At 46.9% G+C, this 15,478-nt stretch overlaps 2 protein-coding genes and 1 long non-coding RNA gene across 4 annotated transcripts in view; 2 read left to right on the top strand and 1 right to left on the bottom strand.

Annotated features, from left to right (window-relative positions):
- Positions 1-1,043: 1,043 nt before the first annotated feature.
- Positions 1,044-10,830, bottom strand: PRDX5 (peroxiredoxin 5). The gene is made up of 6 exons (XM_079958595.1): positions 10,585-10,830; positions 8,369-8,503; positions 7,344-7,475; positions 3,910-3,948; positions 2,431-2,495; positions 1,044-1,393 (listed from the first exon to the last, which is right to left on the bottom strand). Exons 1-6 carry the CDS (start codon positions 10,735-10,737, stop codon positions 1,288-1,290), a joined length of 630 nt encoding a protein of 209 aa, XP_079814721.1. The 5' UTR covers positions 10,738-10,830; the 3' UTR covers positions 1,044-1,287.
- On the top strand, positions 5,790-8,276 carry LOC307205897. Its single transcript, XR_013834170.1, has 2 exons — positions 5,790-7,241; positions 7,947-8,276. It is a non-coding gene; the product is annotated as an uncharacterized lncRNA (long non-coding RNA).
- A 1,125-nt stretch (positions 10,831-11,955) lies between the features above and the next one.
- The window catches only part of TRMT112 (tRNA methyltransferase activator subunit 11-2), a 31,960-nt gene continuing 28,437 nt past the window's right edge, over positions 11,956-15,478 (top strand). The window contains exons 1-4 of one of the 2 annotated variants that reach the window (XM_079958541.1): positions 11,956-12,136; positions 13,275-13,376; positions 13,981-14,073; positions 14,302-14,413. In XM_079958541.1, coding sequence (XP_079814667.1) covers positions 12,056-12,136; positions 13,275-13,376; positions 13,981-14,073; positions 14,302-14,403 — 378 coding nt within the window. In that variant the 5' untranslated portion in view covers positions 11,956-12,055 and the 3' untranslated portion in view covers positions 14,404-14,413. Of the gene's footprint in view, positions 12,137-13,274; positions 13,377-13,980; positions 14,074-14,301; positions 14,577-15,478 lie in introns of those variants that run through there. The other variant, XM_079958540.1, reaches the window with a different exon arrangement.

A 15,478-nucleotide genomic window follows, 5' to 3' on the forward strand; every position in this document is an offset into this window, starting at 1 on the left:
TGGCTGGATGGTTTAATGGGAGCTGATTGAAACTAAATCCTTCGAAGACAGAGGTCCTCTGACTGGGTCGGGATGGTATGGGGATGAGGGACCAACTCCCTTCTCTTGCAGGGGCCCTAATAGTGCCAGTGCCTTCAGTTAAGAGTTTGGGTGTAATCCTTGATTTAATTTACTTCCACAGGACCTGTAAGACAGAGCTATTCCGCCTGGCTTTCAACTTGAACTTAGCCTGATCTTTTATTCCCCTTCCTTCCTTCCTTCCTTCCTTCCTTCCTTCCTCCCCCTTCCCCTTTTTATGAAGATTACCTGCCCTGGGATTCCACAGCTAATTCTCCCCTGGTCTCCTCACTGGCCCAAATAGGACTAATTTTGCCAGCTAACCCTGGTGATCATCTAATGTTTATTGGATAGATCCCCCCCTAAATTGATTTTTGAATTCTGAATTTATTGTTATTCACGTTTTATACTGTATTTTATGCTGTTTTTTGTTGCATCAATTAAGCGTTTTAAATTTGTTGTTAGCCGTCCTGAGTCCGGTTTTCTGAACCTGGAAGGGCGGGGTATAAATAAAAATGTATTATTATTATTATTATTATTAAAACACTCTTATACCACTTTACCAGCTATGGCTTCCCCCAAAGAATCCTGGGAACTGTAGTTTGTTAAGGGTGCTGTGAATAGTAGCTCTCGAGTGGTCTCTTCACAACTCCTAACATGCTTAACAAACCTACACTTCCCAGGATTCTTTGGGTGAAACTGTGACTGTTTAGAGGCTTTCCCCCAGCTGGATAAATAAGTCTTTTCCACAAGCATCCACCTCTGTTAGGGTTTTAGTTTTGGTTTAAATAGTTGTGGGTTTTGGTTTTTTTTTCATTTTTAGCTGGTTTAAATTATGTGTAAATTACCTTGAGACGGTGCTTTAGAAGACGATTAATAATTCAACGGTAACAACAGGAACAGGAACAATAATAGCAGCAATAAGCAATTGAATGCCATCTTGGCATGGGCGCACCCTCAGTTAACAGAATACCACAATAGAGAAATCCAGTATAATTTTTATTTCAGGCAATAGCGTCCAAGATAACGGAGTCAAGACAGAGAAGGGATTCAAAGCAGCTACATACACATCCCTGCCCTTGTAAAGGCCAAATCTTAGAAGCTGTGAGGGGGAAATAAATCAGCCCACCATCCCTTCTGCATAGTAAGAACCAGGTGAGGGTGGGTGCTTTTGTGCGTCTCTTGCTGTCAGGGTTTAGGAGACGGTTAGGAGTCGCGGTGTGCCAGGTCTCAGAGCTGAGATAGGATGTTGCTGGCCAAACTGCAGGTGAGGCCTGTGCCATCCTCTTCTATGTTGAGGGCCTTCACCACACCATCTTCGACTACCAAGGAGAACCTGCAGGGGGAGACAGAGATGGAAGACACACACGGCTCAGGACAAGCAAAAGTTTAGTTTTTTTACATTTGGATGGTGACTTAAGAAGGCCCCATCTGCACTTATACGTTTAAAGCAGTGTCAGGCCACTTTAAAACAGCCATGGCTTCCCCCAAAGAACCCTGACAACTGTAGTTTGTCAAAGGAGCTGGGGCCCCTGTTCCCCTCAGAGAGCTACAGTTTCCAAAGCAGGCCCAAAAATGATGCAGGAAATGAACCTGCCTAATATCAAAGAGCAGGGAATTCCAAAGTGTAGGTGCTTCAACTCCAAAACTTAGTGCTTTCAAAAACAGGCAGAGCTGCAACCACCTGAGCAGTTCTAACAGCCAAACTCTCCAGAGTGGATATGTCAGTTTTGGCGTTCTCAGTTTCTCATTTTTCCAGTCATTTTAAATTCAGTCTTCACATTTCTGAGGCAATTTGCTATATATATATTTAAATCTGATTAAAGTTCTTCAGCATTTTAGTGCTAATTTTATCCCGAGAAACAGCAATTTTTTATGCAGTTTTGACTAAGCTACACATTTTTTGCAAGCAATTTCTGCACATTTTTTTTTTAAGAGATTGGATGGCAATCTATCAGGGATTCTTTAGCTGCGATTACTGCATGGAAGGGAGTTGGACTAGATGATTCTTAAAGAGTCCATTCCAATGCTACCATTCTATGATTCTATTAATGTATTCAATTATGCACATTTCCCCCTAATGTGCACATTTTTGTAAACATCTTTTGGCTGGAGAACTGTGTCACAAAATTGAGATGCATGCAAATTTCAAAGCAGGGCTGTGTTTTGGTTCTCAATTCTCATACTGTTTTGGAAAGCGGGGATTTACTTTGGCTTTAAACGTAACTGAAATGAATTTCTTCCCATCCCCCAAGAGAAGATGTGCAGCAGTTTGGAGAGAAGGGCAGAGGGTGGCTCTTTGTTCTTTTGCTCTTCTGCCACCCAGGTCTTAAAGTTCTGCCTCTCCTACCCCCAACCCCCAGTTCCCCTTACCGTTTGGATCGCTGGGTCCCAAAAAGTTCCCGAAGTGGCTCTTTGTCCAGCAACAGGTTTGTGGCCTGTGTGAAAGGGGAAACAATTGGGTGGGAACTTAGAGGAGAGTAAGAAGGGAGATGCATACTGGTCCTGTTATAAAAAAACAAAAACCGGACACCCAGGGGTCCATGTTTTGCAGGCATGATTAAATACTGCCATTCTCAGCTGTCAAATGGACTCCGGTTTCCTGGAATGACTCCGGCCTATTTTCCCTTGCTACTCCTTATTGCCAGGATCTGCTTCCTGAACACCTCCAGTTGACCCCCCCCCCCAAAAAAAAATCTTTTTCTCAGGAGCCTTTGGATCTTTCCCTTAGCCACGAGGTGGAGGAACCTCAGATCAAGGGGTCTATTGTGGTTCTCCGGACCTCTTGTTTTGATCCTCAGGACTCTCCTCCAGGTAACAGCCCTCACTGGTCCCGATCTGCGCCCTCCTTGAGTGTTTTTGGCTTGGCTGGAATGTGTCACTGAAATATCCAATTATGATTCTCGCTTGGCTGGATGGAGGATGTAAACTAACTGACTTACAATTTACAATTGTTGCTCTTCCCCCAGTCAGCATTGGCATGTGGCCCCTGGATGGTTGCTTAAAAGGGATTGTGGCCCTCAGGCTGAAAAATGTCCCTAGCTTCCTCCTGACCCCACATGATACTTTATTGCAGCCATGTGCAACTGGGTTCCCTTCAGATGTCACTAGACTCTTGTCTCCCATCAGCCTCAGTTGCCTGGGGCAGAGTGAGGAGGGAGGTAAAGATGGCACAGCTGGCCTGCATAGGCGAGGGGTCTTTCTGAGCCTCCGGGACACTTGGCCAGTATCTGGCCTTACTGAGCAACCGCTGGCACCAGGCCTGCTTCCTGCTCATGCCTCCACCTCCTAACTTGCTCTGTTGTTTCTCCATGTTGATTGTAGACAGTGGTCCCTTAGGGGTGGCAACCTAGCACACCTGTTCTTTCTGAAGTGGCTATGGACATAGGACCAATCTATGCAAATAAATAAATAAACCACCTTTAAGTGTCAAACTGACAGCAGTATGGAGGTATATGAAGTGGCTCTCTGGGGTCTCAGACAGGGAGAGGGTCTGAGCTGTGCTGCTCAGGATCCTTCAACCCAGAGATCCTAGATGTGTGTTTCAGGGCAGCAAGGAGGACAGAAAGCCTACATTGACACTCTGCCACAGGGGGTCTTGAGGACATTTCATCAAACCACGCCCTGCGAGTGCGCAGTGTTGAAGCAGACACCTCCAACCCCCCCCCCCACAGGCCAACTTTGATAGGTCAGCTGAAGAGAGCTTGTCAGTCACCTGATGTCAACATGGCATCAGATGATTGTCTGGTGGGTGGCCCCCTGCCCACCTGTGAAGTTGACTTGTGGGGGTGGGGGACAAAGAGCTGGAATAAGGTTCCCTCAGCCCTGCCCTACAACAAGAGATTCCAGTACCTTCCCAAATGCTCCTGTGGGATCAGCCAACATCCGGACCTGAGGAGAGAAAGCAAAACACAAACATTTAAGGGGACCGCCGCTATTCCAACAGGCAGAATCGCTGCAGGCTGAGCAGTGACGTCCAAGAAGCGCAAACCTTTAAAATAAATTTGTTACAAACCCTGCAAAAACACCAAAGTTTAATGACTGCGGCCATTCGAATGAGAGGATTTCAGAATCTCAAATTCAGTTCTCCACATTTTCACATCTGTTTTGAGATTTTTTAAATTTAAGTTATCAATAAAATGCACCGGCACATTAATTTATCCTAATACATATGTCCCTTTGTATTCAGATTTGCCCAACGTACACATGTCTGCAAAGTATATTTCCCCTGATATTATGCTTTCCTTATGTTATTTTCACTATTGGATGCAGACTTTTCTGATTCTGTCTGGGGCAGAATTCCCCTTTGCTCCCCTTGCAAACAAAACAACATGGAGGGGATGCCTGAACTGTACAGTGGTACCTCGGTTTAAGAACTTAATTCGTTCTGGAGGTCCGTTCTTAACCTGAAACTGTTCTTAACCTGAGGTACCACTTTAGTTAATGGGGCCTCCAGCTGCCTCCACACAATTTCTGTTCTCATTCTGAAGCAAATTCTTAACCCGAGGTATTATTTCTGGGTTAGCGGAGTCTGTAACCTGAAGCGTCTGTAACCTGAAGCGTCTGTAACCTGAGGTACCACTGTATTTTTAACACTGATTGGTAGTGGCTTTCCACCTTTTTAAGCAGGAGTCTCTCCCTGAGCCCTGCCTGGAGATTCTGGGGACTGAACCTGGGATGTGCTGCTTGCAATGCAGCTATGCTCTGCCACAGATCTACAGCCTTTCTCCTTTACGCAAGACCAGAACAGAAGAACTTTGGTCAGATCCTGCAAGGCAGTTCCTACGTTGAAAAGGAACACTCTCTGTTGCAAGCCACTGTTGCATAAAAAACGAAACAGCCGTTCCCAGAGTTACACAAGCAAGTCTTGCCAGTGCAGTGCGCCTGGAGGACAAAGCAGAAAGCACTTCTAGGAGAGAGGCATGTGCTGCTTTGCTGAGGCCAGGATCGCGGTGTCTTTCCACTCCCTCCAGACAGCCTCTCCCAGCCACCCTCCCACTTCTACCATGCTCATTAAACAAATACACCTAATGCCAAATTAAGGGAAAATAAGCTTTTGTAAAAGAGAGAGAGAAATGAAGAGAAAGATCTCTGTGTATCTGTCTGGGCCTGTCAGCCAGCATTTCCCCTAAATTTCAGATAGCCGAGGGTGAATACAGAAAGCAGCTCTGACTTTCTCTCTCTCTTTTTGCAGCCTAAGGCCATAGCTTAGTAGCAGAACACCTGTTTTGCATGCAGAAGTTCAATCACCCACGGCATCTCCAGAGAAAGCTGGAAGAAACTCCCTGGAAAGTCACTCCCAGTCAGTATGGACAGTGTATTTTTGTGAACCAATTAAATCTTTGGCCCAACTCAGCAGAAGGCAGATTCCTGTCTTCATTTAAACCCTGCTTGCCATTCTTTTACAAAACATTTATTAATACAACAACATTTAGTAATTTAATACAACAACATTTATTAATACAACAACAAAAGGAAACTATTATTATGTGACTCCCTGCTTGAGGAATGCTCTCCCTGGGGAAGCTTGCCTGCTGCTGTCATCACATAGCTTTAGGAGCCAGACAAGAATATTTCTTTTCTGATAGGCCTTGGCCTTTGGCTCTAAATAATCTTAAAAGCAGAGATATCACCTTGCCAACAAAGGTCCGTATAGTTAAAGCTATGGTTTTCCCAGTAGTGATGTATGGAAGTGAGAGCTGGACCATAAAGAAGGCTGATCGCTGAAGAAGATCAAACCTATCCATTCTTAAGGAAATCAGCCCTGAGTGCTCACTGGAAGGACAGATCGTGAAGCTAAGGCTCCAATACTTTGGCCACCTCGTGAGAAGAGAAGACTCCCTGGAAAAGACCCTGATGTTGGGAAAGATGGAGGGCACAAGGAGAAGGGGATGACAGAGGACGGGATGGTTGGACAGTGTTTGCGAAGCTTCGAACATGAGTTTGACCAAACTGTGGGAGGCAGTGGAAGACAGGAGTGCTTGGCGTGCTCTGGTCCATGGGGTCACGAAGAGTTGGACACAACTAAACGACTAAACAACAACAATAAATCTGTGGCCTGTGTTCTAAGAAATGGTACCCAAGTTCAATTCCCCCACCTCTGCCCTCGCTGGCCCTTTCCCCTTGGGTGTCTTTTGTTTGCTTTTGTTTTTTTTTTAGATTGCAAGCCTGAGGGCAGGGGGCATCTTGTTTTAATCGATTGTACATAACCCACTCTGAAGAATATACAAAGAGACCTTGGACATGCCAACGGCCTGTGCAGTCCAGCACTCTGTCCTTGACAGTAGAGACCCCAATGGGAAGCCTGCAAGCAATGGCAATTCTCTCCCCCCCCCCTTGCAATTCCCAGTAGTGAGTATTCAGAGGCAAACTGCCTCTGACAGTGCAGGGAGAACAGCCACCTTGGCTAGTAGCTACTGGTAGCCTTCTACTCCAGGAATTTGCCTAATCCAAGTTGATGGCTGTTACTCCGTCTCATGGTTCCCGCCATGTTTTTTTAAAAACTTCCCAGATTAGTTTGCAGCAGTCTACCTCCCTCTGCTACTACAAGAATAAGAAGAATTCCCTCTGGCCCTGTTAACTTTTTATCCTCCTCTCCCTTCCGCTATCTAAATTCATTAACATACTTGGATTCTGAAGAGGAGATTTGCTTAACGAGGAACCTTTGCCTATCTGGAGACACAAGCAGGGCCTGGGAGAATCACAGAAGCAGCAGAGAGAGCATTTTCTGTCCCCATTGGGGTATTGCCTCTGTTCTTCTTTGGGTTGGTACAGAGCTCTGATGATCTATCCAGCCAAGCCCAGTTCTAGTGGGATTGAGAGAGCAGGGGACGAGAGCCAAGCATTTAATTCACTACCGATCCTTTCCCTGCACAAAGAGCCTTTCAAACTTGCAATGGCTGGAGGACCCGGATATGAATTCCCTCAGCCTCCAGCTAATAACTGGGAGCAGATAGGAAGCTGTGTTTGGTCCCTTTAGCTCAATATTATAAATTGTTGTAATCTACTAGGTCATTTGGGTGAAGGGCAGAGTAATACTACTAATAATAGTAATAATATTTTTAAAATTTATATGCAGTTTATATCCCAAAATGGCAAACACATTGACTGGCAATGACTCTCCAGGATTTCAGACAGGAAGTCTCACCCAGTGCTTCCTGGAGGTGCCATATATGAAGTCCAAGGTGTGTATGTGTGTGTGGGGGGGGGGGGAGAGAGCAAGAAAGAGTCAGAGACCATAAGGACTAGAAACTTGACTGTTTTAAAAAGTGTGACTCTCCCATTACCTTTCCCTCGGCTTTGTGAGCCTTTCCCCACTCGCTCATGACGAAGACGTCGTTGACAGACAAGCAGGCGATGACCTCCACTCCTTTGCCCTTCAGCTGTCCTGCCTTCTCCACGTAGCCTGGAAGGTGGGTCTGTGTCAGGGTGTGGGTGCAACAGGGAAGAACAAACTATCAGAGACTGTCATGGGGTAGCACATAAAGGGAACAGGGGAATACGAATAGCAGAAAACAGCACCAGGGATGGGGAGCCTGCATCTTTTCAGATACAACATTCAGATCACAACATCTCTCCTGATGGTTGGCCATGCTGCCTAGGTCTGATGGGAGTTGGGAGTCTACTCATCTGTTCCCCATCCCTGACGTAGGTGTTCAGGCCAGAGGTTCCTAGGCTGAGAACACACCATTCTTACTAGACCCCACTCCCAATTCTTAGCCTGAGCCAGGCCTGCTTCCCAACCGTGGTTCTCGAGGGTCATATCTGACCACAATGACAGCATCGGTTTGAATGCTAAGATTTTTTTACTTAATTCTTTTTTAAAAAACAAACCCTCCTTCATCCAGAGGGCCCCAGGGCTGTTTACAAAAGATTTCTTGTCGTTCTAGCTTTCCTACAGCTCTTGCCAATGTACCATCAAGTTTGGATTCAAAAACTGGGACAGGTGAGGCCCCAAATACACCAGGCCAGGCATGCCAGTTAATGGAATTCTCAACAGATAAAAGACTTGACATGGAAGATCAGTACCAAGTATCCTGGGAACCTTATGCTGCATGATATGGAGAGGGCAGAAGAATCAGACTAAACGCTAACTTTTGTCTTTGTATTTCATTTGTTTGTTTTTCTTACCATTATTGTCATTCTGGGGATTTCGTTCATTATTTTTTTTTTTTTGTTATTTATGATCTGCAGCCTTAATAAAGGTGTATTAATTTTTATTTGCAGAATTAATAAAGAATAATTAAAGAAAAAGATTGGGACTGGGCTGGAAGGGTGTGTGGGGAGATGGACACACCCAGGTCTTACTCACTTTTGAACAACCTGGAGTGAACGCACCAGGCACCCCAAACAAGATCCCCTTCTTGCCTGTGAAGAGGCTCGCCACATTCACCTTGTTGCCAGGGTCACCCTCGTAGACCTCCACGCTGGGCAACTTGTCTCCAACCTGTCAGAGAGAGGAAAGAGCAGTAAAGACCTACATTGGCTCCCAGTACGTTTCCAAGCACAATTCAAAGTGTTGGTGCTGACCTTTAAAGCCCTAAACGGCCTCGGTCCAGTATACCTGAAGGAGCGTCTCCACCCCCATCGTTCTGCCCGGACACTGAGGTCCAGCGCCGACAGCCTTCTGGCGGTTCCCTTGCTACGAGAAGCCAAGTTACAGGGAACCAGGCAGAGGGCCTTCTCGGTAGTGGCACCCGTCCTGTGGAACGCCCTCCCACCAGATATCAAAGAGAAAAACAACTACCAAACTTTTAGAAGACATCTGAAGGCAGCCCTGTATTGGGAAGCTTTTAATGTTTAATAGGTTATTGTATTTTAGTGTTTTGTTGGAAGCCGCCCAGAGTGGCTGGGTATAAATAATAAATTATTATTATATTATTATTATAAAGCACACAGGACTCGCCGTCCTCTTAATTCAGGAGGAGGGGAAACCTTTCTCATCCCGAGGGCCACATTCCCTTGTTGGCAGCCTTCTGAGGGCCACAAGTAACCCAAACCCTGATCCAGGGGAAAGAGGACACAAAGCTGCACCTCAGTGGGGGAGCATCTGCTTTGAGTGCAAAAGGTTTCAGGTTCAATTCCCGGCATCTCCAGGTCAGGCTGGTGATGTCCCCCCTTCCTGAAACTCTGGGGAGCTTCTGCCAGTAGACAAAACCCAAAGGTCTGACTTGGTATAAGGCGGCTTTCTATGTTCCTATTTTGCTCTGGTGGTGGGAACTCCAAGGTATCAACTGAATTCAGACCTAACGGATGTGGGTTTCCCTGCAGTTCCATAACCCTAAATGTATGTGGTAAAGCACATGTGCTACGGATCAAGGTTTGGAATTCAAATGGGGCAGACAAGGGAAGGTTAGAGGGATCTCAGATAAAATGTCTCTTCAGCCTTCCTCACCTTTGAAGGACTACAATTCCCATCATTCCTGACCATTATTGCATAAAAAGAAACCTAGAGGTTGTGTTCTATGGGGCTAGGTGCTTTCCCACTGCCCTTCTCCCCCCAAGCTAGGTCCTAGAAAGTCATGTCCCATTTTTATCTAATGGAACCCTAGGAAACCTCTGCTACAGGCACAGCAGAAACATGTAAACCTTTAAGAAATTGAATTTGACTGGCTTAAGTGTGGGCTTAACGTCTGAAGTGGCTGTGCTCTTTCCCACTGCATTCCTTGGTTAGACATTCACTCTTGTACTGGGCGGGGCAGCCCCACAGATCAAGGGCGGCTGCCTTTCTACAGGGTCAGGGATGCACCCAATTTCCCTGAGGTTGGGGTGTCTCTTTCCCGTTAGGGCTTGTTATTTCAGAGACCAAGGACTAGTGAACTCAGGAACCATCTGTCGTCAGTGAAGCTGTTTTTCTGCATGGGAGTGAGTGGGCTTGCTCTATGGGGCTTGAGGAGGTACTCTTTTCTAAAGGCTTTCCATAGCATAGACTCCAGAGCTGGTGGGCTACAGGGAGCTGTGAGGCAGCCTGTTCCCTCCCCCCAGTAAACAGATCCCAGACTACTATGAGGTTGGAGGTTTTTTTTCTTTTTGCAATGGGCCTTCCAGTGCTGGCGTTCTATAGGACAGAGGAGTGTCCTACTCTCTATGGGGCTGCATGGGAGCAGGGTTTATTATACAGGTGTGGGGCAGGGGCTACTTTTCTCTAAATGCTTTCTATTGCACAGGCCCCAGAGCTGACGCACTGTGGGGAGCTGTGAAACAGCCTAAACAGTACTCAATGGGGTGTTCATTTGCAGGAGAGGGGTGGGCTTTCTATTGCACGGATCCCCAGATGGATTTCTATGGGGCTGGGCTGTTCTTTTGCAATGGGGCTTCCAAAGCTGGCCCGTCCTCTGTGTCTGTGGGGCTGTCCTTGTCCATTGCGGGAGGAGGGCATATTTTGCACAGACCCTGGGCAGATGCCCTATAGGGCGACCTGGGTTGCCTGGCTTCTATGGGGCTGGAAGGGGGCGCTCTTTTGCAAGGGGCTCTGGAGAAGAGGGGTCTTTTCTCTCTCTCCGCAGACTCCCCTCTCCTAGGTCTCACCTTGAGGGCCGCCATGGCTGGTGCTCCGGTTGCAAAGGCCCGCTGAACGATCCCTGCTGCCGACCAACCCTTTCCAAGAGGGGAGCCTGGACTTGCTCCCCAGCGGCGACTCAGCCAGCCCAGCACCTCCGCCCCTTTCCACCTCGTTGCCATGGAAATCGCGGGAGTGACAGCTGCCGCGGCAACCCGGCCCTTTGAAGTCCTCCTCCTCCAAGTCGTGCAGGCGCAAAGCACCCAGGCCCGCTTTTTAATTCCACCGCAAGGGGGGCTAATGGGGAAATTTGCATCCACCTCATTTGCATGCTTCGGAATTATCACGATCGGCTCGGCCAGATTGTCCCAGTTCTACGACCGTGTTCATGGAAGACAATCTTATTCGGCTAGGAGTGATCGCCAAAGAAGACTCAGAAATAATTTCAGTGCAACTTACTCACAGGTAGGCGTGCAGCCTACTTTTGCAGGATATGAACATCTGGGCATTTATTTCCTAAATATGTACGTCCTATTGAACACCGTGGAAAATTTGCTCTCGAGGAAGCACGCGTAGCCTCAGCAGGCAACCCTCTCGTATGCTGATCATCCGGGATTAAACCTCATGAAGCTCAGGAGGACCTGCTGTACTCCTGAGTAAATGTGGCACAATCATGGGCTGCAACAGGTTGCAGTCTTTATGTACGTTTTCTCGGGCGTAAGCCCCACTGATGATTAGTGGGGTAGCTCACTTCCGAGTAAGACTTTTCATACGCCACGCGTGTTTGGGAGTAGGCCCATCCTTGCGCGCACAGATTTCCATGTTTTTACTCGCAAAGTAAATCCCAGTGATTTTAGTAGGGCCTGACTTGGGAGTTGTGTCTCATAGGTTTCAACGGCATTTATTTCCCGAGTAGACACAGGAGTGATCTGCAAGGCTGCAAAGCACCGCAGTTCAGTGCTTATTTGGAATACGAAGACTGTTGGACAGAGGGAGTGACTTCCGAGTTAAGCACGTGCAGGATCGCGCTTGCTTGCTCGGCCTTCTTTGCATTCAAATTTCAAACGTTTTGGTTTTCGAGTTGCGTAATAAGGCCGCTCCTCACTACTTTGTACAGTATTGGCAAATAAGCCTGCCACTTCTATGATGTGCACAGTGTGCACTTTTTTTGTATACCGATCGCGCCTGTTTACAAACACTTAACAATATTGTATGGCTATTTGACACATTTCCAAGCAACTCTCGGGTTAGAAAACAAACGCTGCCCCACCCACAGATCCACGTGGTTGGGAACAAAAATTAACCGGAACTGACTGGGAGGAAGGTCAGGTTTCTCATACGCGCGGAGGAGCCGTTGCGCATGATCGCCGGAAGTGAGTGATAAAAAACGGCCGGAAGTGGGTGAGAAACCGGCCTTTCAACCAAACCGGAAGTTGTCCGAGGCTTATTACGCACGCACATGTTACCTTCGCTTGCTTTAGTGGCCGCTGTCCTGAAAACATGAAGCTCCTGACGCACAACATGCTTACCTCCCACGTGCGAGGAGTGAGGCCCGGTGGAGGATTCCCCCTTCGTATCCAGGTAACGGGGATTTCTTCAGACCACGCCCACTTTCCCACTCTAGAATTGGTTGGTGGGAGCAGAGTATATATAACGTGGGGGCTTGACGGCCAGGGTCCCTCCTTCACACTCACCCGCCGCTTTGTTTTTGCTGCCTAACTGGAATCTGGTGTTTATGCTTGCTGACAACAATCACCAGTATTTAGTATCTCTATAGTGCTTGCTATGAACAGTCGTTTAGCTGAAAAACAATGCTGTAAGGTTGAGCTTTGTCTCTATTTATTGTGTTTATTTCCTACCTTTTCTCCAAGGGTCTCAAGGTGGAGTATGTGGAATACAGCCTTGCTGTCTTATATCAAGTCAGATTGTTGGTCCATCTAACTTTGTCAAACTTGCTGGTAGTGGCTCTCTGGGGTATCAAACAGAGCCTCATTGGAAATGGTGTATATTAAAACTCTGATTTATTTAAACACACGCACACACACCTTCCCCCTAAGGCCACTTGCCAGTTATGTGGCAAGTGAATTAGTGGCTTTCTAGTTCAGTTCAGTTCAGTTTCTTAGCCACTCTCATTTATATAGCACATTTCATGTGCTGAAATTTCTTTATTTAGATTGTTAGTAATCTGTAGACTATTATTGTTGTAGATTTGTGGTGCAGAAGTAATACACATCAGTTTTGTCATATCTGCTTACAGTCTAGTCCTACGTATATCTGCTTGGAAATAATCCCATTGAGTTCAATGGAGTTTATTTCCATAGAGGTTGGGATAGGTTTGCACCATTAGTAAGTTTAGTGCCAAAATGGAATTCCGTACCTGGGACTTCACATGTCATGCTTTTGTTACCACACTGCATGTGGCATAAAGCTCTGCTGCAGGGGTGGCCTATATGGAGCTCTCCAGATGCCATTGTACTACAACTCCCATCAGCTTCTGCTAGCGTGGTAAGGGATGATGGGAGTTGTAGTCCAAGTACATCTAGATGGCACCATGTGGACTATGCCTATTCCAATACCATTCTCTCTGTCCTCCTCCCCCTCCACCCCTCCCCACCTCTGGCAATCCTACTACACTTAGGGAAATACAGGGGAGGAAATATTTGTTCCCTTGTTCTTTGAGCCATGCTGCTCTCCCATCAGCCTTTCCCCCCTCTAACAGGCCACAGAAGTGAAGGTGAACAATGTCGATTTCAACCCGGAGTTCACAGCGCGGATGGTACCCAAGGTGGAATGGGCAGCTTTGGTAGAGGCAGCGGAGAGTGTGAGTAATTGGCTCTGGATGTTTTTTTTTGGGGGGGGGGTAGGGGGAGACTGGCTAGAATTATAGAGGTGTAGTCTCTTTTTTTCTCTTCCTACAGCCAATTGCTATTTATATTTGTGTGTGTGTGTGTGTGTGTACACACACACACACACACACAATTTCCTTCATTTACTGTAAACCACCCTAGGAATTTATGAACTGAAGGGTGTTGTATGCCTAAATAAACTTGTGTTTAGACTTCTGCACAGTCTGGAGAATGGACAGCTTGTATGTCTCAAATGAACCAAGTGACATAGGAAGGGGAAGGAGACCACAGATTTTCAAGTGTGTTACTTGACTGGTAGAGATCTAAGGCAAAGAGCATATAGGTTCCCTGCAGTCAGTCAAGACTGCCTGTGGAGGACAGAAAAGTTTTCCATTCCTGACTTGGTGGAGGTGGGCCCACCCTGTCTTCTGCCACCACCTGAGCAGACAAATGCCAGAGTGAAGCTCGTGGCTGGAGTAAAATATACAGTATTTGGTGGTTAAAGAGAGATAACTGGTCCTTGAATAGTGGAAGGTTGTGAAAATGGCACAAACTGTTATATTCTGCACCCTTCTGCAGTTGGGTCACCGATCAGACCTGCCCCCTGAGCCCATCCCTGACTTCGAGAGCAATGAGGATTTCCTTCGAAAAGTCCATCATGTGCTGATGGAGGTAAGGGAACCTCTTCTTTGCCTGTTTCCCACCCCGACCCACAGAAAACTGTCATAATGCAGAGTCTGACCACTTGCCTCAATTCCTAGGAACAAAATCTAGCATCATTCCAATGCTGTGATATCTCCACCTATCTTCTCTCTCTTCACCTTGACACTTCCTGTTTTCAATTCCCAAAGTGGTGTGCAGTTCCCTTTACCTGCTGTTTTTATATTTCTTCTTGTGCAGGTGGAAGTGGTGGAAGGTGTGCTGAAATGCCCAGATACTGGGCGTGAGTTTCCCATAACTAAAGGGATACCCAACATGTTGCTGAGCGAAGAGGAGACTTGAGCTGGTTTGTCAATGGAGCTTTGAGAAGCAAGCCTTGCGGGTGAGGGGGGGGGTCGTGGGATATGTTCCTGTGGAAAGCCCAGCACCCTTATTTTTCTGTTGGGGGGAGGAGATGCTCTGAATATAATATTGGGTTGCTTTTTTGTGCATGTAAATAAATGCAAGTTCTTGAATCTCGGTGTGTCAATTTAACTGTGTGGATTTCTTGTCATTGCCCCTTATTGTGCAGGTGCTTGATCTCCCCGTTTGTGAGCCTTATTCGTCACCGTTTTTAGCAGACGCTTCTCTTCTCCGCCCCCCGCCCCCAAGAATACAGAGTGGGTTTAACTGTGCAATGGAATGCACTTGCAGAGTTCTGAGGTCCCAGAATGAACGGCGGTATTTTAGACTGCTGGGGGGGAATGCCATTTTTGAATGTACTCCTATATCAGTTTATTTAAAAACAACACACCTTGTAAGTAGAAAGCTAGCACAGCAACAGGAGCAGGGAGGCTCTGGCTCTCCCTGATGTGCTAGGTTTTTTGTTTAATGTGCAGGGTGTTCTTTGCAAATCAGGACAGCTTTCCAGAGTAATTTATGGCCTGCAGACGTATGTGGCTCAGCCATCTGTGGCCTGATGCTGTTTGTTCAAGCAGGCAAAGTGGCACTATTCCATCACCGCTCAGACTCTGCCTCATTTATCAGGAGGTAGAATTTCCTCATCCTGAACTTTGAGGGGGTTAGATGGGAAAGTGCATTCACCCTCCTGGAGCTCCAGTCACTATTGCAGGGAATTCAGACAGGGATGGCAAAGTCTTTTTGATCTGAGGACCACATTGACACTCTGCCACCCCTCCAAGGATCTCTTGCCTCTTTCAGCTGGAACATGTGCCAGTGGTAGGTGGGGAAAAGCAAGCGGGATATTGGAGGAGATTCCAGAAATTTCTACAAATGCACAAAGATCTCTTCATCCAGGCCAGTAAGAAGCATGGATTATCAGAGTTCAAGGACACATTCCAACCAGGGAGGCTACACAGCAAGACGAGGAAGGGGTGTGGCCTAGGGAGAATTCCAAGAATCTGATAGGTGGCGATTT

This window comes from Podarcis cretensis (assembly GCF_951804945.1).
Source record: "Podarcis cretensis genome assembly, chromosome: 16".
Classification (NCBI taxonomy): Eukaryota; Metazoa; Chordata; class Lepidosauria; order Squamata; family Lacertidae; genus Podarcis; species Podarcis cretensis.